Here is a 27,950-nt window from a genome sequence, read left to right as displayed (position 1 = left end):
CCTTTGACTATTTTTTTTAGTAGATTTTTTTACCTGGTCTAGTACTGACCGCGAGGGACTGGGCTAACCGGTAACGAGGGAACACAAAAATGGCGGTATTTTGTTGGAGACGGCAAGATATCTTCCTAGAAGAGCTCTAATCGAGGCCATTTTTCTACTAACATGAGTGTTATGAGACAAGTCGGGCTCCTAGCAGCTGGATGTCAGCCATGGAACCTAGATGTCTGCTCAGCAAGCTCAAACGGCGAAAGATTCGCGTACTGTGCTACCCTAGCGATCTACGTCTACGAGGTAATGTCAATTTGACGATGAGTGAACTCCGCTTTCAAATAAAAATATTGCTCTTCAAAGATAGCTTATCTCAAGAAGCTTCCAGGCTTGAAAAGGCTTCTCAGGGTATTCCTTTTAATCAGTTTAATTTTAATTCGATTCGATTTATTAGTCATGACTGCGGCTCTTTCAGTCATTTCTCGAGTTTACGTGCATGGCTAGATAATACTTCTACTTTGCACAACAATTCACAAAACCTTAGAATTAACATAAACCTATCGAATCTAACAAATGCATGATAGCCCCAAGTGTTTGAGGAAGAAGATATTGGCTTGTGTACTCGAAATACTTAAATAAGGCCTTGAACTATTCTCAAAGAGTTTTATGATTCTACGTGGTTGTTTCCGCATAAAGTGGTTTCCGGATACGAAATTTTCACTCAATATAGTTTATTGTGGATACATTTGTAAATAATTCTATTGTAATTTTAATAATTCTCAAATAGTTTGCAACAAATTTCGTTAAATGTATAACAGTGAAATTTGTTACCAATTTAATAGATAAGGTATGCCTAGTCTAACATAATTAAGTAATGGTTTCTTGTTTTAATGCTGCGGTCCTGTTATAAGTTGAATGATAAATGTAGGGATTAACTTTTGTAAATAATGTCGACAGAAAGTCATGTATAATCAGTATATGAAATTTAACAAACATTCTGAGTATAATAATTACTCGGTTACAGAAAATGGTACTCCTTTTGAAGTTTTGTTTGGTTTTATTAATAATCGTTTTGGTGTTTTACATAAGTACCACCAAAGAGTTTATGACCAATTTGTTAAAACAAAATCGAAATTGTTCCATTTGCATCACACACTCGAATTCATCTCCTTCAGCCTGGGGCACTTTTAGTCTAGGAATCAATGATATGCAAAATAGATTAATATTTATTCTAATTAGCAAATCGTACTTTCTGAATTCCATTCTGAGCAAGCCTGTCAAGAATATTTTAACTAGAAATAATAATTTAAGGAAACAAAAATGTAATATTTTTTTATTCATAACATTCGAGAAGAGCATTTTATTATCTTAAAATTTAGCCAATTTTAGAGATTTCAGAGAGAACCATCTGACAAAGCAATCCATATTAACGTGATTACTCTATTCACCAAATTTGAAAGAAAGTATTCAACTAAAATGCTGTAAAGTATTCTGAATAAAAATGTTGGGTGAATACTTTTGTGATATTTACTTTTCCCTATTTACTTATTTTCAGTTTGATCACCAGTTCAGTGAATACAGACTAATAAGCATCTTAGCCGACCACAGGAAAACCATCACAGCTATTGCCTGGAACCCACACAATGAAGACATTCTTGCAAGTGCTGGTGCGGATTGCCGTGTTCTTATCTGGAGCATCAAAGAACAAAAGATAATAGCTTCATTACAAAGTGTCAAAGTTATACCATCCTCAATTGGTTGGTGTCTTCATGAGTTAGACTCTATAGCTTATGTTCATGGACGTGGCCCAATTTTTTTATGGAACTACACTGCACCTGCAGCTGGCCTGGTCTCAAAACATTTAGAATCTGTTTCCTTCTTCTCCGACATCTGTCAGTTCCGCTGGCATCCCAGGAGAGTTGGAAAAATTGGCCTTGGTCATGCTGATGGCAGTTTATCTGTTATTACACCTGGCTCAAAGCCATTTAAGCATTGTTTACGGCCTGACGTTTTAGATGATCCGGATACTGAGGATCCTGTCACTAGTCTAGAATGGGACCCTCTCTCAACTGATTACCTGTTGGTAACAAATGCATGTTTTGGGGTGAGACTGATTGATTCAAGCTGTATGAGTACCATCATGAATTTTAAGCTTCCGAGTGCGGCTCTGAAGATTCACACTATATCTTGGGTGCCAACAGCTCCAGGCATGTTTGTTACTGGAGGTAAGTGCCGTCAGTACCAGGTAGGGTACGTCCAAAAATCTCAAATACAGTAGTGCCACGTCCAAAATCTGAAAATAATTGTGTTTACTGTATTGCTCTATTGTACTCCCATTCTATCGTTTTGTTTCCCATTGTTTTGTCTGTGGTGCATCAATCCAATGTGGTAAAATCTTCTGATAGCTTCTACATGACCCGTTAAAACTGAAACATAAATGTGGGGCTTAAGCATTTTGCTCTTTTATAGAAATGTCAATACAGATACAGTGTAAAAAAAAAAAAAGTCAGGGTCTATGAAACAAAAACCTAATTGCAGGTCTTTTTTGTATCAGTATCATAAAACACGTGTATATATATACTGTACTACCAACAATATTGACTTTTTTTTTACAAATAAATATCATTTCCTTATTGTCATAGACACCCAAGCTGGGGCTCTGCGAATTTGGACAGTGGCCAAAAGTACTCCTGTAGCAACTATCAGGTTAAAAAAGACTGGCTTCCATGCATTAGCGGTCATAGCTACACAGAATACCAATAGCAGAACTGACCAATCACAGGGGGCAATATCGTCAACGTCAGAGGCCATCGCTCCTCCGTCAATGTCAAACAAGCAGGATTTCACTCTACCACCTGCACACATACTATGCACTTTTTTGGATGGTGGTGTAGGGCTGTATGATCTTGGGAAACGGAGGTGGAGCTTCTTACGAGAGATGGTGGGTAGTTCTGTAATATTCCATATTTGTCATACCCTCTTACTTTCAATGAGAAAGTACACTATACACAATGATCCGGAACAAATAAATACTCTATTCTTGCTTTAGATCTACAAATAACTGTTCATCTTTCTTTTTGTTAATCTATTTGTCACTTATTTATTGACTCTAAAAATGCTTGTTTATTTTGAATAGTTACTTATCAAGAAAATGAATATTTGTTTACCCACTTTTTGTTACACTTTTATTTGTGTTACAAACACAAGTCTTATTTTTGGTTAGATTTACATCAAATCATACTGAGTATTTTGCTATAGGAAATTAATTTATGTTAATTTGTTTTTCTAAATGATAATATATAATTTATATATAAGTCTGTTATAAGCACTAGATGTGTTATCAGCAAAACTTGCTTTTCAGCACAGTGTTTATTTATTGCCAGGGCCATGTTGAGACAATATTCGACTGTAAGTTCAAGGCTGATGATGCTGATATGCTAGCTACTGCATCGTTTGATGGAACCGTCAAAGTTTGGGATGTGGACACCTTGAGTGGTGTAAGTACTGAAAAACCTAAAAAAAGAAATGCAAAATTACAAAACAGCCCTATGTAATTGAACTTATAATAAATATAATCAGGGCTTCTGGAATTACGGGGAAAAAAACTCAAAATTACGCGGGATTCTTTTCTAAATTACGCGGAAAATCAATCATTACGCGCTAAATTACGCGGGATTTTGCAATACATTTTTCTTAAAAAATCTTTAAAATTCTGTACTGAATTACGCGCTAAATTACACGGAATATCAACTGTTAAGCCCAAACTACATTTTGTACCGAAGGAAAGCACAAAATAACTTGAAAAGTTTTATTTTTTGCCCGAAAATATCTTAGGCGAGTTTTCATTGGCTCCCAGCCACCAGCCAATTAAAAAAATGAATTTTATTATTAGTCCTAGGCCTTCGCGGTTTAGCAAAGAACGCCTAGTCATTTTATTTGTTTTTGAAATTCAGTTCGAAATATCCCACTCTTACGAAGAATATCTGTCTTTTTTTTACGAGAAATAGAGGTAAAGACCCTTAAAGAACACATCAACTGTGTACTTAAATGTTTTGTCTTTCAAAATTTAGCTAAATTACGCTGGATTACACGGAATTTGTGGATTATGCGGATTACGTGGAGAAAGCCAAATTACGCGCTTCCGCACAAGCGCGTAATCCCAGAAGCCCTACGTATAATGTAGTTTATTTAACTCATTGACTCCTTGCTATTTTTAGCTAAATTTACAAAAAGAAGAACAGACCGAATTAAACACTACACACATAGTCAGTGGCTTCCCAACAGTGTGTTGCAGTCCCAACTCTAATCATTATGCTTGAACTAGCATGTTTTGACAGTTGCTTGAATTTTTCATTAAAAATGCAGCTATCGGCATATTGGGAGGCCCTAGGAAATCATTAAGTCTATTTGGGCATAATTGTGTTCTGTGCTTGGATTCATGGGGATTTTTTCTAGTTTGGCATGAATTACCACAGCTCTTCTAAATGCTGTCTTTTCTGAAACCAAATTGATTCCAAACTTGACAACACTTCTATTCTTGGTCTGTATGACCTGGAATTAACTTGTTTGGCATGCCTTCAAGACCATTTATCCTTTGGGCTGATGCCTGAGTATCTTGATCTTCTTGCATTTATTTCGCATCTATGAATGTTTTTAGGTTGTGGGTACTGTAATTCTCGCTGGTACAGGCTGGTTAAGGGGTAAATGGGTAAAGACTAGATTTTGGATTTATTTATTATGCTATTTGTCAAATCTTCACACATGATTGCAAGCCACTGAGTTACCATTAATCATTACTCCCTTGTGCAGGTTCATTCATCCCCAGGTAATGAAGGTATCATTTATGCATTGTCTTGGGCACCTGGAGACCTAAATGCCATCGCTGGCGCGACTGCTAAAAATGGTGTCTTTATATGGGATATTGGCAAGGGGAAGATCATTAAGAGATTTCTAGAGGTAGGGCACTCTTGTTATTCTTTATATTGTACTAAACAAAGATGTATCAAGTTTTGTAATAATTCAGGCTGATGAAGATCACTATTGGAATGCCTTACAAAAATCATTTTGCTTTTTGTTTTTCTGTTGCCCTAATAAATGTGCTGCATGATCAAGGCCATCTGTATTGGCTGCTGGCCTTGCACGCAGCACCCATGCCATCCAACAATAGTCGTCTTCCTTGATTTTGGTGTGACTTCCATTACAAAAGTATTTTGACAAAATGTTTTGCCTTGATGCATCAAAATGGGTATTTTCTCTCATAATTTGCCTGGTGTACATGTCTACTTTATGTGTAGTATACAGTAACATAACAGTTTGTTTATTTTTTCTTACTATTTCCCTGGTATTTCTTTTCGTAGCACGGCAAGAGTAGTGTGTATAATGTGAGCTGGAATCACAAGGACTCACAAAGGATAGCGTCTGTTGGTGCAGATGGGAACTGGTAAGGCTGTTGACGTAGAAGCCAAAAGAAAACATGACTGAAACCTCAAGAAAAAGAAAAAAATAATAATTAAAAGACTGATTCTGTGACCAAGGACTCCTGCTTTTCCTTTAAAATCCTATGAAAAATATTGGTAGAGTTGATTTACATTTACTATGGTTTATGCAACTTCTCTTACTCTGGTTCAAGTTCAGGCAATTGAAAAAAAGGATTTGCATAGGGCGGGAACATTATCATTGGTATCATACACATTAAGTATAAAGACCCCCTTTTGGCAGTCAAGGCCCCCCTGCACCCATCCCTAGCTATACTCCAAAATTTTGACCCATCCCTAGATATATCCCCTAGAGTTCACACCCATTTACGGGTTTGACATAAATTCGACATAAAGTGTGATATACAATCTTCTACATACAGTACTTATCTAACATGCAGACCTTTTATTGTGCCTTCTTTGTTACTGTACAAAACAACAAGTGCAAAGTCTATATCCTCTAAACCCTGTTTTTCACCCCTCTGTAGCATTGTGAGGAGAGTGGATGGGACCCTTATCAAGAAGTATAAGCATCCTGGTGCTGTCTATGGGTGTGACTGGAGCCTCAACAACAGGTAAACTGTCTATGGGTGTGACTGGAGCCTCAACAACAGGTAAACCGTCTATGGGTGCGACTGGAGCCTCAACAACAGGTAAACCGTCTATGGGTGCAACTGGAGCCTCAACAACAGGTAAACCGTCTATGGGTGTGACTGGAGCCTCAACAACAGGTAAACCGTCTATGGGTGTGACTGGAGCCTCAACAACAGGTAAACCGTCTATGGGTGTGACTGGAGACTTAACAACAGGTAAACCATTTATGGGTGCGACTGGAGCCTCAACAACAGGTAAACCGTCTATGGGTGCAACTGGAGCCTCAACAACAGGTAAACCGTCTATGGGTGTGACTGGAGCCTCAACAACAGGTAAACCGTCTATGGGTGCGACTGGAGCCTCAACAACAGGTAAACCGTCTATGGGTGTGACTGGAGCCTCAACAACAGGTAAACCGTCTATGGGTGTGACTGGAGCCTCAACAACAGGTAAACCGTCTATGGGTGTGACTGGAGCCTCAACAACAGGTAAACCGTCTATGGGTGCAACTGGAGCCTCAACAACAGGTTAACCGTCTATGGGTGTGACTGGAGACTTAACAACAGGTAAACCATTTATGGGTGCGACTGGAGCCTCAACAACAGGTAAACCGTCTATGGGTGCGGCTGGAGCCTCAACAACAGGTAAACCATCTATGGGTGTGACTGGAGCCTCAACAACAGTGCACCTTGTTTCTATCTATGGTTTAACTTTTAAATTATCTGGCAATGAGCAGTTAGCAACCACAGGGAGAATGGACATCTACAAAAGCTTGTACACTAACTTATCAAATGATTGATCTATTTCTAGATATTGTCTAGAATATACACTTGACTACTGTACATATTTTTAATCTTCAGTTGGTCTTGGTTTTATTTTGGAGACACAGAAGTTGCTATGTAACTTTTTCTCTTTAACTAACTTTTGTATTGTTGAAATAATATCACACTTTTATTACTCTTTCACAAATATCTCGTGTTACTTGCTGTTATGTCCAGTGCATTTCTGAATAATTGTCTTCATCGTTTTCCTGGCACTCAAGCCTCTTTTTTAAACAATTTACACAATGGTCAACTTGCCCTCTTATATAAATGTTAAATTAATGTATTTTTAACAGAGATATGCTTGCAACTGGATGCGAAGACAGCAACGTCCGTGTGTACTACGTCCCTGCGAACACTGATCAGCCGCTCAAGGTGTTTCCAGGTGGGTAATCTTAGATGATGATGATGATGACGACGACGACGACGACGACAACGACAACGATTATGATGATGATGATGATGATGATGATTATGATGATGATTGTGACTATGAGGAAAGAAGTTATTGATGATGATGATGATGATGATCATGATGATGATTGTGACTATGAGGAAAGAAGTTATTGATGATGATGATGATGATTATGATGATGATTGTGACTATGAGGAAAGAAGTTATTGATGATGATGGTGATGATAACCACAGGAGTTTTGGGTAATGATGATGATGACCATGAGAAAAGATATCATTGGTGATTTTGATTGTAATGACCAGGAGGAAAGATGGTATTGATGATAAAGATGACGATGACCATGGGGAAAGATGTTATTGATGATGATGGTGATGATAACCACATGAAGAAAGATGTTTTGGGTAATGATGACGACCATGAGAAAAGATGTCATTGGTGATGATGATGGTAATGGCCAGGAGGAAAGATGGTATTGATGATAAAGATAACGATGACCATGGGGAAAGATGTCATTGGTGATGTTGGTGATGATGTTGAGGATTATGATGGTCGTGGTAGTATTTTTCTGCTGCTGATGATGACTATGATTATGATGATGATTTTTGGTTTACCAGGTCACACAGCCAAGGTCTTTCATGTCAAATGGAGTCCACTGAGAGAAGGATTACTTTGTTCTGGGTCTGATGACAGGTACACTAACTGTAGATCATGTTCCTGTTGTATTGTTGATACTTTTCTAGGTAAATAATAAATGTAGAAAGATATTGTTCTACACAGGCATGTAGGCTGGAATTGGGTTTGGGGTATTGGGGTGGAAGGGTCTGGTGGGATTCTTTAGGCTTCCTTCTATTTTTCCTACTACTTTTGAAGACTCAAAACATTATTTTTCTTAGACAGCTTTTTGTTTATAATACTCATTTGAAGGGGGAACTATAGGCATTGTGGGGTGATGCGTTCGCCCCACTTCCCCTAAAAGTCTACAGGACTACTACAAATACTACATATTTACCTTTGTCAATAGCTGAAATAATACTGCAAATGCCACATATGTACCATACAAGGAAGCTTTCTGTATTATGTCTCCACAGGACAATAAGAGTATGGGACTATACTCAGGTATGGAACAGGGGTGGCAGCCAGAATTATCTGGGGGGTTGGGGTATTGAGGGGAGTTTGCAGCATAAAATGTGTCCTTATGTAGCGGGTTTCCTTGGACAAGACTTCCACCGTGCTTGCAGGCCTGTGACCAGAATTTTAAGCTGGGAATTGGGTTTGTTTACACATTTAGCAGGGCTTCTGGAATTACGCGAAAAAAAACCCTCAAAATTACGCGGGATTCTTTGCTACATTACGCGCTAAACGACGCGGAAAATCAATTATTACGCGCTTAATTACGCTGGATTTTGCAATACATTTTTCTTTAAAAATCAAAATTTTGCAGTATTCTTTACTGAATTACGCGCTCAATTACACGGAATATCAACTGTTACGCAAAAACTACATTTTGTACCGAAGGAAAGCACGAAATAACTTGAAAAGGTTATTTTTTTGCGTGAAAATGTCTTAGGCAAGTTTTCATTGGCTCCTAGCCACCAGCCAATTTAAAAAAGGTATTTTATTATTAGTTTTAGGCCTTCGCGGTTTAGCAAAGAACGCCTAGTCGTTTTATTTGTGTTCGAAATTCAGTTCGAAATATCGCACTCTTAGAGGTAAGAACCCTAAAAGAACAAATCACCTGTGCAATTAAATGTTTTGTCTTACAAAATTTAGCCAAATTACGCTGGATTACGCGGAAATTTGTGGATTACGCAGATTACGCGGAAAAAGCTAAATTATGCGCTTCCGCACTCTTTATGACACTCTTTATGCACCATTTCTCTGCTCTTAGTTTTTCCTCTCTGCAGGATAACTGTATTCTAGTGCTTGAGGGCCATATGGCACCTGTTCGTGGCTTACTGTGGAATCCTGAGATTCCATTTCTGCTAATTTCTGGGAGTTGGGATTATACCATCCGAGTTTGGGATATCAGGTGATGTAAAACAATACGAAAACTAAACTAAATTATAAAAAAGTAGGTTATAGTCTAAAAAGCTAATATCTTATTGTTTCATAGTTGCTCTCTTTTATAAGAACTTCGTGCCTTGATTTGAAGAAAGATTGAGAACATATTCCAGCCTTTATTTTTATATGCGAAAAACAGATGGCTGCTGGCTCACGTCCTGTGGAGATTTGACCATCTCCATCAAGATGGAAACTATATTATTTTTGTTTTGTTACTGACAAAGAACATGAATTCTTCAGTATCCAAACCGCATCCAAACTCATAATGACCTGCTCCTTAAAATCTTTTTAAGAAGGCTACTTCATAAACAAACCCATTGAGCTGAGCATTTTATTTCTATTTTTTGCAAAACAAATTTTAGGGCTAAAGCTTAAAATTTCCATGTTTTCTGTATTTTAAACCATATTAATGTTCTTCCCTCTAATATGTTGATTTTAAAGGGATGGAACTTGCATGGATACTATATTAGACCATGGGGCTGATGTTTATGGTAAGTTGTCAAGACATGATTGTGATTATGGTTAATAATCGGAAGCATAATTATCTATGGTAATGCTTACTGGTACTTCCTGGCTATCGTCCCACTTAACTATAACTAAATTAAGGTTAAATACAAAAAGCCCAAATAGTCGTTTTCGTAAACCATAAGAATTAATACAATACACCAAAAACTGGAATTCAACTCTGCCAAATTTTCGTCTTTAATAAGACTTCTTCAGTGCAGACTGAAAAAGAATAGTGGCGATCGTTCCTGATACGATCGCCCCAGGGTACCGTCGCCCCACTAAGAGAACGATCGCCCCACTCAGATAGAACCATGTACTCTGCATGGTTCCGATAAAACCACAAGCGTAGAGATGGTAGAGACCCTTTCTTCGAAGGGAACCTTTCGAAGTTTTTTATTTTAAATTTTGTTTTTGTTTAGTGATCGAAACGGACTTTTTACCTACTTCAGGGTCGTTTTAAAAAAATAATGAATAAATAAAGATAGAACATCATTTCAGCTCTCGTTTAGCGTGAGTATTATTTAGCTACGATGTTATTAACCGTTATTAACCGCCGATAGTTGGTAACAGCGGTATTCTGCTACCGCTTTCTTCACAAACAAACAAGAATCTTATCGTTGATTCGGCTAAATTGTGTCGTTTAGGGCTCGTATCCAAATCAACGGACCCATATAAACCCCTAATACAAATAGAACACCATTTTAGCTCTCTTTTAGCGTGAGTATTTTTTCTCTACGATGTTTATTCGCGTTTATTTGCGAAAAGTGAACATTGAAATTCGCAGTTGCTTGATCAAAATAATTACTGTTGTCGAGTATATTAGCTGCTTCGAAAGAAGAAAATAGAACGTTGTTATCGAAAAGAAAACATTGAAATTCGCAGTTGCTTGATCAAAATAACTACTGTGGTCGAGAATATTCGCTTCTGCATGACTTTCTTGCTTCAAATGACGAAAATACAACAAACTGTTATCGAAAAGTAAACATCGAAACTCGCCGTTGCTTGGTAAAAATAACTACAACCGTGGTCGAGAATATTCGCTTCTGCATGACTTTCTTGCTTCAAAGACAGACATTTCTAATGTGGGGCGATCGTTCTCTGAGTGGGGCGATCGTACTCAACTATGATGGGGCGACGGTACTGTGGGGCGATCGTACCGTAATTCTTCCAAACTAGAACCTCTTCTGTTCTCCATGGCCATTTTTTGTCTAAAATGATTCCTCTGACGGATTTGTTTGCAAGGTCTAACATGCCACCGTCACCGCCCCTTCACGGTAGCGTCATGCTCTAGAGACTCCACCCTTCGCATCTGGTCCCTGAGCCATCTGTCCAGCCCATTACTAGTCAGTGTTATCGCTAAGAGGCCATGGAAAGAGATTGCCGGAAGTCTAGGTAAGGAAAGTCTTTCTAATAATGGAGGACTAGTGTAGGTATGGAACTTAATATTTTCCATAAGGGAGGGCTAGTCTAGGTATGAAATAGAGCGTTTTCAATAATGGAGGAGTAGTTTCGATATGGAATAGAGTCTTTTCTATAAGGAAGGGCTAGTCTAGGTATGAAATAGAGCCTTTTCAATAATGGAGAAGTAGTCTAGGAATGAAATAGATCCTTTTCAATAATGGAGAAGTAGTCTAGGTATGGAATACAGCCTTTTCAATAATGGAGGAGTAGACTAGGTATGAAATAGAGCCTTTTCAATAATGGAGGAGTAGTCTCGGTATGGAATAGATTCTTTTCAATAATGAAGTAGTAGTCTCGGTATGGAATAGAGTCTTTTCAATAATGAAGTAATAGTCTCGGTATGGAATAGAGTCTTTTCCATAATGCAGAAGTAGTGTAGGTATGGAATAGAGTCTTTTCAATAATGAAGTAGTAGTCTCGGTATGGAATAGAGCCTTTTCAATAATGGAGGATTAGTCTCGGTATGGAATAGAGTCTTTTCAATAATGAAGTAGTAGTCTCGGTATGGAATAGAGTCTTTTCCATAATGGAGGAGTAGTCTCGGTATGGAATAGAGTCTTTTCCGTAATGTAGAAGTAGTGTAGGTATGGAATGAGTCTTTTCCATAATGTAGAAGTAGTGTAGGTATGGAATAGTCTTTTCCATAATGTAGAAGTAGTGTAGGTATGGAATAGTCTTTTCCATAATGGAGGGTTAGTGTAGGTATGCAGTAGAGTCTTTTGCGTAATAGAGGACAAGACTAGGAACAGAATAGAGTCTTTTCTATGATAGAGGACTAGTCTACTGTAGGTACAGAATAGAGCCTTTTCCATAATGAAAGACTAGTCTATGAAATAGAATCTTTTCCATAATGCAGGACTTGTTTAGGTGTGGAGTAGAGTGTTTTGGATAAATGCAGGTTATTTTATTTGGCAAGCCATACAATTGATTGAAGCATTTCATTGACAGATGATGCTCTAGTCCGCGGTGCAGCTGTCTTATTGACTGGGAGGATGTCACGTGATCTCCAGTCTGCCATTGAGAAAGCAGGAGACTCCACAAACGAAACAGCAATCAAGCTGTTTTCAGATTACTTCTTGGTAATTATACTTCTAAGGATAATGTTTTATTTGAGTGTGTTCCTTCCAATAGCCTTCATGTTTAATTGTATTTAATTGCGTTCTATAGCCGCCATGTGGAACTCGTAACCTCTGGCAACTTGTGTCTGTGCTGAGTGGTGAAGACGAGAATCTCTCAACCACATACGGCAAGGGAATCATCCACAGCAAACACTTGGTTAAATACAAAGCGGTAAATGCATTCATATAGCACCCTAACAAAATGTTTTAAATCTGTAATACCATGTCAAAACAACTACGAACAGTTAGAGAATAGTATACGCTTACCAGTGATACCATGCAAAGCGTTTGTGAATTTTAGTGTGTGCTATATGCTTTCCATATATACCATGCGAAGCGTTTGTGAATTTTAGTGTGTGCTATATGCTTTCCATATATACCATGCGAAGCGTTTGTGAATTTTAGTGTGTGCTATATGCTTTCCATATATACCATGTGAAACGTTTGTGAATTTTAGATTATGGTATTCATTTGCCAATAATGTTTGCCATTGTCGTCTGCCTTTCTGTTAACAGTCTGAAGCCCAGGAGTTAGAAACAGCCAAGCTAGCGCGGACGGCATCCAGCCATTCTGCCCATGATGATCGTTTGACCAAAGCTGCACTGATCCATGTCCGAGTGGGTCAGCTACAACGGTACTGTGAGCTCATGGTACAAGTTGGACAGGTAGGGGGTGGCCTTTATTTTACCCTTCATTGAAGTTAAGCTTCACCTTTAAGTTGACCCCCCCCCCCAATAGAATTGTGATAAAATGAGTAGGCAGGAGAGCTGATGTAATAATACTAAGCCTTATCAAAGTCATATTCTTCCTATCGTAATGATCCCCGTATGAGTGAGATAGCTGCACCGCTATAAAACCATCGCCCAAGTTGACAAAGTGCCCTTTTTATTCCATTTCTTAGCTCTTACCATTTCTAACCTTAGAAATAGTTACCGAATAATTTTTTTTTATTATTGTATGTACTCTTTATTCAAACGTCCCTTCGTGATCGCCTTTAAGCGTTATTATACTACAATGTTTTTTTCTCTAGTGGGATAAGGCGTTGGCTGTTGCTCCTGGTGTGTCAATGGAATACTGGAAGACACTGATTCAGAGGTATGAAGCTTACAAAATGGAGCTTGAAAATTCTTCACTGTAATCAGCAGCAGCAGCAGTCGCAACTCTTATAACAATTCTTAAATGTACAGATAACACAGCATTCATAACAAGCCTTAAAACGTCTATTCTTGCCAGCAAGTTTTATTTTTCGCACATTCAAGCTCTCACCAAGTTCGCTTGTACGTAATGCTCAGGCAGTGTTATCGGTGGTACAGGCGTCATCTCTTAAGCACCAAGGTTTGAACCCGAGTCAGGTCAACTTGGCTATCTACAAACTGGAGGTCACGTCTCTCACCGTAATACATTAACCTTTATTGGGGGAGATAAAAGAACTGCTAGGGATGCTGGCCCATGGTACCATCTTAAGTGACATAGCTTACACAGTAATCCATTGTCCTCCCCCTTAATTGGATGTAGATAGAAGTCTCATCTTATAAGCTATAAGACACAAAATAGCATTGGAGGTGATAAATTATGAATATTTCCCAATTACCGCATTTCTGTGTTTTTGCCTGCAGACGTGCTGAACAGCTTGTACGAGAAGATGATGACGCAGCTGTCCCATACTGTGTGGCCACAGGGGATGCCGACAAGGTAAACACGCCCTCTGCTATTGAATGGTGTAATTGTAGCTGCATCCCTTGTTATGTGTCCTCTCTTACTGAATGGTGTAAGGATCGTGATGATTACTGTTAAATGTGGCTGCATTCCTTGTTATGTGTCCATGTAGCCATTCTTTCGTTCTCTGCATTTCCTTCTCCATCTCTGCCTACTTCTCCAGTAAAAATAGGCCTTTCTCTTCCCCAGTTGGTGTCATTCTTCACATCCCGTGGTCAGCTTCACGATGCATTCCTTGTGGCCCAGGTGGCCTGTGAGGGTGGCTACCCCCAGCTAGAGGATAAAAACGCCAACAAAGTTCCTGACCTTCGCCGCAATGACCACCTGCCGAGACTAAAAAACCCCATGAACCCTGAGAATGTCACGTGAGTCAGTAGTATGCACTTGACAGGCTATTGCTAGGGGTGGGTGAAGGGGACTCATTGCTAGGGGTGGGTGAACAGTGAAGGGGCACTCATTGCTAGGGGTGGGTGAACAGTGAAGGGGGACTCATTGCTAGGGGTGGGTGAACAGTGAAGGGGACTCATTGCTAGGGGTGGGTGAACAGTGAAGGGGGGACTCATTGCTAGGGGTGGGTGAACAGTGAAGGGGGGACTCATTGCTAGGGGTGGGTGAACAGTGAAGGGGGACTCATTGCTAGGGGTGGGTGAACAGTGAAGGGGGGACTCATTCCTAGGGGTGGGTGAACAGTGAAGGGGACTCATTGCTAGGGGTGGGTGAACAGTGAAGGGGGACTCATTGCTAGGGGTGGGTGAACAGTGAAGGGGACTCATTCCTAGGGGTGGGTGAACAGTGAATGGGACTCATTGCTAGGGTGGGTGAACAGTGAAGGGGGGACTCATTGCTAGGGGTGGGTGAACAGTGAAGGGGGGACTCATTGCTAGGGGTGGGTGAACAGTGAAGGGGGGACTCATTCCTAGGGGTGGGTGAACAGTGAAGGGGGACTCATTGCTAGGGGTGGGTGAACAGTGAAGGGGACTCATTGCTAGGGGTGGGTGAACAGTGAAGGGGGGACTCATTGCTAGGGGTGGGTGAACAGTGAAGGGGGGACTCATTGCTAGGGGTGGGTGAACAGTGAAGGGGGACTCATTGCTAGGGGTGGGTGAACAGTGAAGGGGGGACTCATTCCTAGGGGTGGGTGAACAGTGAAGGGGACTCATTGCTAGGGTGGGTGAACAGTGAAGGGGGACTCATTGCTAGGGGTGGGTGAACAGTGAAGGGGACTCATTCCTAGGGGTGGGTGAACAGTGAATGGGACTCATTGCTAGGGTGGGTGAACAGTAAAGGGGGGACTCATTGCTAGGGGTGGGTGAACAGTGAAGGGGGGACTCATTGCTAGGGGTGGGTGAACAGTGAAGGGGGACTCATTCCTAGGGGTGGGTGAACAGTGAAGGGGGGACTCATTCCTAGGGGTGGGTGAACAGTGAAGGGGGACTCATTGCCAGGGGTGGGCGAACAGTGAAGGGGGGACTCATTGCTAGGGGTGGGTGAACAGTGAAGGGGGACTCATTGCTAGGGGTGGGTGAACAGTGAAGGGGACTCATTGCTAGGGGTGGGTGAACAGTGAAGGGGACTCATTGCTAGGGTGGGTGAACAGTGAAGGGGGGACTCATTGCTAGGGTGGCTGAACAGTGAAGGGGACTCATTGCTAGGGGTGGGTGAACAGTGAAGGGGGGACTCATTGCTAGGGGTGGGTGAACAGTGAAGGGGACTCATTGCTAGGGGTGGGTGAACAGTGAAGGGGGGACTCATTGCTAGGGGTGGGTGAACAGTGAAGGGGGGACTCATTGCTAGGGGTGGGTGAACAGTGAAGGGGGGACTCATTGCTAGGGGTGGGTGAACAGTGAAGGGGGGACTCATTGCTAGGGGTGGGTGAACAGTGAAGGGGACTCATTGCTAGGGGTGGGTGAACAGTGAAGGGGGGACTCATTGCTAGGGGTGGGTGAACAGTGAAGGGGACTCATTGCTAGGGGTGGGTGAACAGTGAAGGGGACTCATTGCTAGGGGTGGGTGAACAGTGAAGGGGGGACTCATTGCTAGGGGTAGGTGAACAGTGAAGGGGACTCATTGCTAGGGGTGGGTGAACAGTGAAGGGGGGACTCATTTCTATGGTGGGTGAACAGTGAAGGGGTGACTCATTTCTAGGGTGGGTGAACAGTGAAGGGGACTCATTGCTAGGGGTGGGTGAACAGTGAAGGGGGACTCATTGCTAGGGGTGGGTGAACAGTGAAGGGGACTCATTGCTAGGGGTGGGTGAACAGTGAAGGGGACTCATTGCTAGGGGTGGGTGAACAGTGAAGGGGGGACTCATTGCTAGGGGTGGGTGAACAGTGAAGGGGACTCATTGCTAGGGGTGGGTGAACAGTGAAGGGGGGACTCATTGCTAGGGGTGGGTGAACAGTGAAGGGGGGACTCATTGCTAGGGGTGGGTGAACAGTGAAGGGGACTCATTGCTAGGGGTGGGTGAACAGTGAAGGGGGGACTCATTGCTAGGGGTGGGTGAACAGTGAAGGGGACTCATTGCTAGGGGTGGGTGAACAGTGAAGGGGGGACTCATTGCTAGGGGTGGGTGAACAGTGAAGGGGGGACTCATTGTTAGGGGTGGGTGAACAGTGAAGGGGACTCATTGCTAGGGGTGAGTGAACAGTGAAGGGGGGACTCATTGCTAGGGTGGGTGAACAGTGAAGGGGACTCATTGCTAGGGGTGGGTGAACAGTGAAGGGGACTCATTGCTAGGGGTGGGTGAACAGTGAAGGGGGGACTCATTGCTAGGGGTGGGTGAACAGTGAAGGGGGGACTCATTGCTAGGGGTGGGTGAACAGTGAAGGGGACTCATTGCTAGGGGTGGGTGAACAGTGAAGGGGGGACTCATTGCTAGGGGTGGGTGAACAGTAAAGGGGGGACTCATTGCTAGGGGTGGGTGAACAGTGAAGGGGGGACTCATTGCTAGGGGTGGATGAACAGTGAAGGGGGGACTCATTGCTAGGGGTGGGTGAACAGTGAAGGGGACTCATTGCTAGGGGTGGGTGAACAGTGAAGGGGGGACTCATTGCTAGGGTGGGTGAACAGTGAAGGGGGGACTCATTGCTAGGGTGGGTGAACAGTGAAGGGGACTCATTGCTAGGGGTGGGTGAACAGTGAAGGGGGGACCCATTGCTAGGGGTGGGTGAACAGTGAAGGGGACTCATTGCTAGGGGTGGGTGAACAGTGAAGGGGGGACTCATTGCTAGGGGTGGGTGAACAGTGAAGGGGAGACTCATTGCTAGGGGTGGGTGAACAGTGAAGGGGGGACTCATTGCTAGGGGTGGGTGAACAGTGAAGGGGACTCATTGCTAGGGGTGGGTGAACAGTGAAGGGGGGACTCATTGCTAGGGGTGGGTGAACAGTGAAGGGGACTCATTGCTAGGGGTGGGTGAACAGTGAAGGGGGGACTCATTGCTAGGGGTGGGTGAACAGTGAAGGGGACTCATTGCTAGGGGTGGGTGAACAGTGAAGGGGGGACTCATTGCTAGGGTGGGTGAACAGTGAAGGGGACTCATTGCTAGGGGTGGGTGAACAGTGAAGGGGGACTCATTGCTAGGGGCGGGTAAAGGAGCGCATAACTTGGGGTGGGTACAGGGGTACATATTTAAAAAAAAATATTTGATAGCAGGACTAAATATATAATTAATTAAATTAATTAAATTAGACTCTACAATTTTTTTATAACTCGTGGTCACTGTAAGTACTTTACTTGTACATTCTTCAGTTGTTCTAATACTTAAAAAAACTCTTATTCATCGCTTTTTTCATTATTTTAACTACGATACACTTAGCTTAAGCATTGCAAGTGAAGTTATATTGTAAGACGCCGATTACTTTATTACGAAATCTGTCAATCTATCTCAACTGAAGTATACAGAATTGAGTTTACGCTTCTTTTATCCTCGTACTCACAATTTAGAAGCGCCAGTGTTCTTGAATGGCCTCCTTGAGCTTAGCTGCCATAACTTCTCAGGCGAAACTTTACATGCAATGACAGGATTTTTAATTGTCGGACTCTAGCCATACGAAGCGAAAAAACGATCCAAATCAGACAAAAAAGACTGTGCTTCTTTATGCTATCAGAATCGCTTTTTATTGCTTTTGTCCCTTGCCTCGAATCATTGCAGGTACTTTGGTACGTTTATCTAAAACAATTTTGTCATGTTTTGCTGTCTTTCCGATAATGGGCCCAAGTTCAAGGCTCAAAGCTCTAGTGCAGGTTGATGACGTCATATGCTCAGCCAATCAAAAAAGTTTGTCCGACAGACCAAACCCTTATAATTGTATAGGTTAGGTCTCCTATTTAACGTTTTGGGTGTGACTACGCTTATTATGGTATTATACCTGAGACCTTCCTCATTATCTGTTATTTTACTTCAGTTTCCGAATATTCTGCAAACTCTTGCCTCAAAGTCATTGAAGCTTTTAAATTGGCCAACTTTTGAATAGCTCGATCATGCTGTCTCATCGCAAGGAGCTGACCAATTATAGAGCACAAAATGTTATTCAGAGTTTAGTTTGAATGACTGAATGACGGTAGGCAGAATGCAGTTAAATCATTGGTGAAAGTTTGCAGAATGTTGAAAACTAAGATCTGGGGTTTGTAGAGGTACTGTGTTTCACAGAAAAAAGGTGCTAGTTTCACCCCAGCTTTTCATGGGCTCATCCTGTCATTGATATTTGAATGGGTTAAGGAACGTGCACTCACCGCTCTGACCACAGACATCGCCCTCTGATAACCTTCCCGTGTGATAAGATACACGCTGGACTTACAATAACACAAATTTCTACGTTCCAGCATAAAGGTTATTATGTCTTCGTTCATAATCGTGTATATTCTTTTTAGACTGTTGCAGGGCAGCAGCACTACTCTTGCTGAATGGTACTTCAGCCGCGGACTTCCTGTGCAATCTGCTTCCTGTCACCTAGCCGTCGGCAACACAGCGGTAAACCTTCCATTTTGAAACTCCAATATGCCGGCAATAAACCAGCAAATGGCGTTATTTTATGGATTTGTTTTATTGGATTTATGGGCAATGTCTGAAATCTCATAATTTGCCTTTTTTTGGCCCCAAAAATTGCGAAGCTCCACATTAGATTTTTCATGTTACAACAGGGGCTTTTTTAATTCTTTTTACAAAACATTTTAAGTGCAAGCACTAAATTACATTACCAGGGAACCTTGCTCCAGCTGGTTATTTTGAGAATGCCTCACAATGGGAAGACTATAAGCTGGACGGATTATTATTTTTTTTTTTGGGGGGGGGCAGGCAAATGTTTTTGTTGCACTATTTTCTTTTTTACGTGGAACAGCAGTGTCCTTTTTTACTGATCCGTTGTTTTTTTTAGTGCATCCCTCGATTTGTTTTCCTTGCTTTTGGGGCCTGTTCCATTTTTTTCTTGCAAATGTTCCCCCTCTTCCCCTAAAGTATGGAATGGTCCATCCCTTATGTGTTTGTTATCTCCACAGCTCGCCATGTCCAAGCTGGTTCGCGGTAATGAGCTAGAGTTAGCTGTCAGTATGGCCCTGGTGATGAAGCACACTACCGGACCCATGGCGCACCGCGCAGTGGAACTGTTAGCAAGGAAGTGTGAGAAACACAACAGGTGGTAAGTGTAAACTGGTAAACAAACATACAAACAAAGATACATACAGGCAAATAAACAACAGTAGTATAAACCCATTGACCCCTGGCTATTTTTTAGCTGAATTTGATATAAAAAAAAGCTGTCTCGTCAAAGATTAACATTTTCAAGCTTTCCAGCAGTCCTCTCCAGTCTCATATCTCATCTCGCAGCGTTGTGCTAAACCCAGCATAAATTGAGAGTTGCTTAGCGATTGCTTAGCTGTAAGCATATTTATGTAAGCTTGTTTGATTTTGAATCAGAATGGTTCCTTCTGGGCATGTTTAAGCTTATTATTGAACTCCAGAACTTTGAAGTAAAAGCATCCTAGGCGATACATGTACCTAAACAAGAGAACCTAAACAACATCAACGACTACAGTGTTCCTACTACCACATTGTTTTCCAGGGAGGCAGCTGTAGCATTACTTCGCCTGTTTCCAAACACCGAAGACGATGTAATTAAGGTGGTGGCCAAGTTTCAGGGGACTGTTATTGAGATCAACGAACTTCATGAAAAGGTACTCCCATCCTCCATGTCAACCTAAGCCTTCTCATTCTTATCTTCTGCCTCTCTTTTCTACTTACTTTTATTCTTTTTCTTCTATTGCTGCCTTTTGGCTTCCGTATCTACTACGTATTCCTCATTTATTTCTGCCTTTTTTATATTTCTACTCAAAATCCTTTTTCTCTTTTCCCTTTTATCTCTCCTCCTCCTCTGAACCTCACTAGTCCTGCTTAGCTTCCTTTCATTCCTCCTTATCATCCACTTCTTCTCGTCGTCATCCATCCTCTACTTTGACTTGCTTGCCCCTTCCAATATTCTTCCTTCTACTTTCCCCAAGTAGCTTTCCTTACCCTGTTGCCTGGTCTTCCTTGCATGGATAACGGCTTTCTATAAGTCCCTTCCAATGTCCTTTTTAATCCCGCTGTTGTTTTATTATATAGACTAGTCTCCCTGGCATAAATGACCTGTAAATAACACCTCCCTAACACTGTTGTTTATTATCCAGGCTGGTCTTCCTGGCATAGATGATCTGTCAATGTTCCCTTCTCTCTACTTTCATTCAGTAGCCTCCCTAACGCTGTTGCTCTATTATCCAGGCAGGTCTTCCTGGCATAGATGACCTGTCAATGTTACCCTCTCTCTACTTTCATTCAGTAGCCTCCCTAACGCTGTTGCTCTATTATCCAGGCAGGTCTTCCTGGCATGGATGACTGCCTACAGAAGGCAGAAGAGCTGTGTGAGCAGGAGAAGTTCATTGAAGCCATGAAATACTACCTACTCTCTAGTTCACCTGAACTGACCCTTGACGTGGGCCTCAACCTTGCGCGCGGTAAATAGATTAGATATGTATAATTCAGTATAAATAAGGTACCGAATTTCGCCTTATCGTGTCCCATATTGACTAAAATATTGTGAGCAAATAATTGGGAGATGTACCGAAGTTTCAGTCCTACAAATGTACACCTATTACAAATAAGGTTGCGCTCGGATAATCCATGTAGCGTAACCGGCAGTACTTTATTGGGATCAAATAAACAAGCAAATAAAAAGACATCTAGGCTTAAAAGGCTGTAGAATTATTGCTCATGCTCCTATAAAATTCCTATGGCTTTCAGATACCAGGGTTCAGCCATTTAACGCATTTAAAATAGGTGTATACTATAAAATACTGTAGCTCAAACTACGTGTAACGTGATGTTTATTGAATTTCAAGTAACTTATTTGTGATAAGCTTTCATAAGCAAGTAGTACTGGATGTATTATCCAGGAACTTAACATATAGGGCAATAGCTACATTATACAGAATGAGGTTTGCTGGATTCCATGAAACTATTTCTTTTGTGATTAGCCGCCATGGGCAAGCAGTACTGGGTTTTGGACGATGTCCTCCATATTGTGGAATGGATGGCTTGTGTGCGTACGGACAGGTTACAACAGAGCAGGATAGCCAAGTAAGTCCTCCCAGGGGTTGCTGGTTCATGGTACCATGGCTTGTGTGCATACAATCGGCTACTGTACCCCTTTATCCCTTGACCCAATATGCTTCCCTGTTACACATATAACCCGCTGGTTCCCAGTGACCCCCTTTTAGACCTTGATTCATGCCCTCCTATCTTAACCCCTTGGGTCTGTTACCCCCTTTCAGACCTTGAGTCATGCCCTCCTATCTTAACCCCTTGGTTCTCTGTTACCCCCTTTCAGACCTTGATTCATGCCCTCCTATCTCAACCCCTTGGTTCTCTGTTACCTTGCAGGCAGCGCCAGGAACTAGTAGCGCTTAGTGCATATGTGGGTGCCGTACTGGCCATGAGGAGGCACTACACGCCAATTGTCTACCCTCTTCTCAAGCTAGCACGTCAGGTCATCCACCGGGACAAGGTAGAGCTCGGTGTACCCTCTCTGCAGATACAGGCGGAGACGGAGGCGTGGCTAGCATTCAACAACCCTGACAGGTATATAGAATAGTATTCCCCCTTTGCGGGAAACGGGACGAAGGTGTGGCGAGCACTTATTGAATAAGCCGTTTTTTTGCGATGGACTTTTCTTAATTCCACTTGTAGAGGGTAAAATCTATTTACTTTAAATTAATTTTCTAAAAGCCGAGGATTCCATATACAGGAAGCTTCTATCAGAAAGTGCAGTTGTTTCGATAAAAGGGTCGCGGAAAGATACATGTACGCATCCAGTTATAGAGAAAACTTGACCCTATGCTCAGTACATTGCTTGGTTGCTAACTAACATTATTACATGATTGACACCTTTTCCATTGTTCTTGCAAGTCCTTTATTTCACCACAGATTTGATAACAAGAACGATTAAATATTAACAATGCATCGATTCAATTGTCATAAAGAAAATTTGTATTTGTAACCCTCGAAATTCAACAAAAAGTTCAGTCGAATATGTGCAATTTTGGAAAATTATTCCACCAGCAAAGTTAGGCTGTGGTGTGGTTATCTGAGGCGTCTACTCACTCGTTCCGCTTGTTCGTTGTCGTCGACATTACAGTTCTTGAAAATAGATATTTGGCGTAATAAGAATAAGTCGCTCTTCGCTGTGAGTGAGCTCCATTCTCGCAGCGTGCTCACACTGAAACTTCGAGTTACGAAAATTTTACAATTCAACTCCACCTTTGGGAATTGAGTCCATGCATGGAGCAGCCCCGCTCTGTCTGGAAGTTAATTGTGATTGTGTACGTTATTGATCTAATGAGCATTTCAAATTTGTATAATCAACCACCAACTCTCCTGGGTTTTCTTGCAGGTCAATAATAACCTGAACCTTGTTTTTTTTCCAAAAATAGTCAATTATTATTGAGTCTCTTTCTCCCAGTGTCAATCGTTATTTACTAGGTATAGATTATGTAATAAGCCAGTTAAATACCTCGGACGTCCATCCTCGGTATTTAACCCTTACATAATGCATAGCAGGATTAGTGACTATGTAAAGAATCACTTGCTCAGTCATCACTAAGCCATAGCCAGGACTCTGTCAGCCACCATTTTGTCATTTCACCATGTCCGAGATACTATTCGTTTCCATTTATTACGAAATTGACGTATACATTTCAATTTTTGAATGGTTATTTGGATATTTTTTCGTTTCGTATGTTTTCTTCCAATGTGGACACTTTAATTTTTAAACGATTGGAGATAGCGAGTGCTGTTACGTTTCGGATAGAGACCGGCCTGTACCCAGGGTTTTTCTTGGGGGTTAGAAATGCGAAAATAGGGAACTAATTTTTCCAGGGGGGGAGGGGGAGGGAGGGAGTTCTCTAATAAAAATCTAACCACCTCCGAAGGAACAAAAAGGGATTTTTTATGCCTGTAGTATCTCCACGGGACGTTTATTGTCGGTTTGGCTAAATATCAGAGTGGTCTACATTATGATTTTTAGTTTTTCTACAAATAGCACGTCTATTGAGAACCAAAAGTGGACCTTCGGCCGTTGGGGGGGAAGGGGGTGCGTTCGCACCCCCTGCACCCCCCTGGGTACGGGCCTGGTGTTGCAATAAAGATGTATTGTATTTCAGTATTCCGGCTAAACACACTCCAGAGCAAAAGACCGTATGGGATCGGTTCAGCAAGCGGATCGGTATGTTCTACACAATTATTGAATCATTAGTCTTTCAAATCTTAGCGCATAAGTTGTTTACTGTGTTTACTAAGGACATCAGCCAAAAGTGTTGATTATGGTCTATAGGTCTTTACTGTACAAGCAGAGAAAGTGGTGTTAAAGCCGCATTGTCACCAGTTTACTTCCGGTCGATAACGATTTTTAATGAAAAACGCTAAAATATCTCAAAATTGTGAAAGCAGTGTGTCTATTTGAGGTTTCTTTGAGGATGTGATTGATAATTTAGAGCAGATGACCTGATAAATAGCGCGAATTCTAATAGATTCTATTGTCTTTTAACGGTTGAGGTTTCCGTCGGCCCTACGGAAGTAAACTGGTGACAATTCGGCTTTAAATCGACAGGTTCCATGTGTACTGTCTCAACTTGGTTGTGCAGGCACTGAAAGTGGTGTTGATTTGGAGAGGTCTTGACATATTGATGGGTTCCCTGTGTAATTTCTTAACTTGCTTGTTCAGGCACTGAAAGTGGTGTTGATTTGGAGAGGTCTTGACATAGTGATGGGTTCCCTGTGTAATATCTTAACTTGGTTGTGCAGGCACTGAAATTGGTGTTGATTTGGAGAGGTCTTGACATAGTGATGGGTTCCCTGTGTAATATCTTAACTTGGTTGTGCAGGCACTGAAAGTGGTATTGACTTGGAGAAAGGCCTTGACATTGTGACTGGTTCCCTGTTGCCAAGTCATTCGGACGTTCACCAGTGTTACTTTACCGACGAGCGAATCAAAGTAAGTTTAGTGAACTCGGAACTGTAGGACCGCACTACCGTGGCCACCTTGATTGTTTTGTGAAGATAGCCAATAAGGATGCGCGAAACGTGCTATCTGATATGATCTTTACTAGCATATCAGCGTGGAAAAGAAATGCTTTAGTCACACCAGAACATGAATAAGTGCTCCTACTTTTGAGTTTCGAGCCAATCAAAGCAGCTGTTCTCGCAAGCTAATTAGCTACAATGCGCTTCGTATGGCTAACTTTGTCTTGGTGGCCATGTTAACACACGTCGCATGGTTAACTTTGTATTGGTGGTCACGGTAGCGCGCGTCGCATGGTTAACTTTGTCTTGGTGGCCACGGTAGCGTGGGTCGCATGGTTAACTTTGTATTGGTGGTCACGGTAGCGCGCTTCGCATGGTAAACTTTGTATTGGTGGCCACGGTAGCGTGCGTCGCATGGTTAACTTTGTATTGGTGGTCACGGTAGCGCGCGTCGCATGGTTAACTTTGTCTTGGTGGCCACGATAGCGCGTGTCGCATGGTTAACTTTGTCTCTGTGGCCACGATAGCGCGTGTCGCATGGTTAACTTTGTCTCTGTGGCCACGATAGCGCGTGTCGCATGGTTACCTTTGTCTCTGTGGCCACGATAGCGCGTGTTGCATGGTTTACTTTGTCTCTGTGGCCACGATAGCGTGTGTCACATAGTTAACTTTGTATTGGAGGAGGATATTAAAGTCGTAATTTTTTTCGAGGTAGTATGTGAGTGGATTTATACTAAAACGATTAGACTACTCGTTCTCGTTGAACTCGTAGTCTAATTGTAGGCTTGTTTAGTAGGCTTGTTTACACGCACCGATTTGTCGGGCAATTTTTTATTCATTCTGACGCTATTCACAGAACGTTTTCGCAGCTAATATATTTCGGCCTACAGTCGTCCCGACTAATCTGTCTTATTAATCCATCATCTTTTTTGGTACCACATATCTTTATCTTTGATATAAGCCAATGATAGCCAATAAAATCCGCTTCAAGGACGTATGCCAAAAGGCAATTTAGCTGTTAAATGTCGTCGGCGTTCGCAGAATATTTAAAACGGCAGTAACTACTGTTCTGAAAGCTAGTACTAGTAACCTTGGGCATAGCAGGCGAGAACGTCACTGAGTACATCAGAGAATGCATTGTGCGCGGCACGCTATTTCTTTCGTTTGTATTGGATTCGCTTGACTCTTCATCTCAATCGTTTCGTTTCAATCCTGTTTTTCCTGCTCGTTTTTTACAGGGTGCTTTATATTCCTTGGAAGACGGTAAATCAGCGATATCGCTAAACCACGCGATGATGTGGGCAAAGGTGAATGCCTTTTCACCCCTCGGAACAGGGGCACGTATGAACCCATTTTGATGGGATGCCACGCCCTTTTAGACACAACCAGCTAGCGCAGAGAAGCACATGTGCACAGATATTAGCGGGCCTATCCTGTGTACAAGGGGGCCTTCTGGTGGGTGCCAAGTCCTTACAGACGTACTATCAAGCACAAGGCAGCACAAATGTGCTCAGATAAAAGTTAATTAATCCTGTAAACAAGGAGGTTACAAATCCTAGTAGACAACCCCCTTTGTGTCTAAACCGAAGGAAACAATTCTTACTTTAGGAAACACATTCTAACTGAAGGATACACATTCTAACTCTTGGTTACACATTCTAACTGAAGGAAACGCATTCTTGCTCTTGGATACACAATCTTACCGAAGGATACACATTCTAACTGAAGGAATAACATTCTAACTCTTGGATACACATTCTAACTGAAGGAAACACATTCTTACTCTTGGATACACATTCTAACTGAAGGATACACATTCTAACTCTTGGATACACATTCTAACTGAAGGAAACATTCTAACTCTTGGATACACATTCTAACTGAAGGAAACACATTCTTACTCTTGGATACACATTCTAACTGAAGGCAACACATTCTGAAGGATACACATTCTAACTGAAGGAATAACATTCCAACTCTTGGATACACATTCTAACTGAAGGAAACACATTCTTACTCTTGGATACACATTCTAACTGAAGGATACACATTTTAACTGAAGGAAACACATTCTGAAGGATACACATTCTAACTGAAGGATACACATTCTAACTGAAGGATACACATTCTAACTGAAGGAAACACATTCTAACTATAGGATACACATTTTAACTGAAGGATGCACATTCATTGGGAAGGATACACATTGTAACTGATTCTTTTGATATATTAGGGAGCACATGTTTCCTGTTATTTCGTCAAAATCTCACTAAATATTGTGCCTGTGTGTTAATTACAAAAATTATCCTATGTGGGGGAAGCTTTTTGCCGCAGGACAATGGGATATGCCTAGTTCTTGCAGGGATGATCACCGACGCATCCGTGATATCAGCATGTTCGTAGACCCATCGGTCTTTGCGGGCATTCCTGGCTCACACATTCTTTTGTGTCTTTGCAAGGTAGATAAGGTAATTAGACAAAATCCCAAGTTTTCAATACGAGTGTAAATATAACCGTAATAAAATGTATTTCACACAATTTATTTACATTTTGTTTTATAAACCTTACTTTGCGCGAGAAAGAAATGAATTTCCATGAAATGTATTTCGCCGCAAATACCGGATACCAAATCAAAAGCAGCAGGCTTTTAACTTTTCTAGTACAAGATTTTTGAAGCTTATTGATTAAAACTGCTTGATATTCTGATGAAACTTGTCTCAATTTAAGTTACACATATACTGTACTTTATTGAAAAACGACATGGCAAAAATAATATGACATTCAATGAGAGAGATCAAGATATTTTATTGTAAGAAAAAAAATCTTATGGGTATCCAGTCACGTGTCCCATCTAAGTAGCCTTTTCTTTTTATCTGGAGTGTGCAATCGATAAAAATCGATATCGAAAAACCGATCGATAAATCGAAATCAATCGATTATTCTAGACTTTCTCAAAGTCCGCTGACCAGCTTTTTAGAAATTGGCTTCCGCTGTTCAGAAAAGAAATAGAGACTGGAAAGATTTGAAAGCAAAAAAGTTTTCAAGTTTCGTTATTTTCATGCGCGCGCTAAAGAATAGCGTCATTTTAAACGAACGCGCGCATACATTGTACATTATTTTTCGCGGCAAAAATATGCAAATTAAAATCGAAATCGTGCAAACGGAACAAGTCGTCCTCTCCGCGCGCCTGGTTTTTTTACTGATTTTCGAGGAAAATACCCACAAGCAAAGAGAGCGACTTAGGGCA

General features: G+C 41.5%; 1 protein-coding gene across 3 annotated transcripts; it reads left to right on the top strand.

Moving 5' to 3' along the window:
* Nucleotides 1–42: 42 nt before the first annotated feature.
* LOC116601449 (WD repeat-containing protein 17) lies at nucleotides 43–27,241 on the top strand. Of its 3 annotated transcripts, XM_048733507.1 has the most exons (28): nucleotides 43–291; nucleotides 1,544–2,213; nucleotides 2,631–2,929; nucleotides 3,372–3,485; nucleotides 4,798–4,944; nucleotides 5,346–5,428; nucleotides 5,951–6,037; nucleotides 7,174–7,262; nucleotides 7,908–7,983; nucleotides 8,382–8,409; nucleotides 9,198–9,322; nucleotides 9,796–9,845; nucleotides 11,104–11,253; nucleotides 12,271–12,401; nucleotides 12,490–12,612; nucleotides 12,956–13,105; nucleotides 13,471–13,535; nucleotides 14,057–14,132; nucleotides 14,346–14,521; nucleotides 19,027–19,126; nucleotides 19,651–19,790; nucleotides 20,214–20,325; nucleotides 21,000–21,141; nucleotides 21,661–21,763; nucleotides 22,067–22,264; nucleotides 23,845–23,906; nucleotides 24,565–24,674; nucleotides 25,942–27,241. In XM_048733507.1, exons 1-28 carry the CDS (start codon nucleotides 163–165, stop codon nucleotides 26,059–26,061), a joined length of 3,855 nt encoding a protein of 1,284 aa, XP_048589464.1. In that variant the 5' UTR covers nucleotides 43–162; the 3' UTR covers nucleotides 26,062–27,241. The 3 variants fall into 3 exon arrangements, with proteins under 3 accessions (XP_048589464.1, XP_048589465.1, XP_048589466.1); XM_048733508.1 differs by lacking the exons at nucleotides 24,565–24,674; nucleotides 25,942–27,241 and adding an exon at nucleotides 24,325–24,537; XM_048733509.1 differs by lacking the exons at nucleotides 21,661–21,763; nucleotides 22,067–22,264; nucleotides 23,845–23,906; nucleotides 24,565–24,674; nucleotides 25,942–27,241 and having other exon boundaries at nucleotides 20,818–21,055.
* The last annotated feature ends 709 nt before the right edge of the window (nucleotides 27,242–27,950 follow it).

Source organism: Nematostella vectensis, chromosome 10, assembly GCF_932526225.1.
Source record: "Nematostella vectensis chromosome 10, jaNemVect1.1, whole genome shotgun sequence".
Lineage (NCBI taxonomy): Eukaryota > Metazoa > Cnidaria > Anthozoa > Actiniaria > Edwardsiidae > Nematostella > Nematostella vectensis.
The sequence above is the reverse complement of the archived record's forward strand: the minus strand, read 5'-3'. Positions and strand labels throughout refer to the sequence as shown.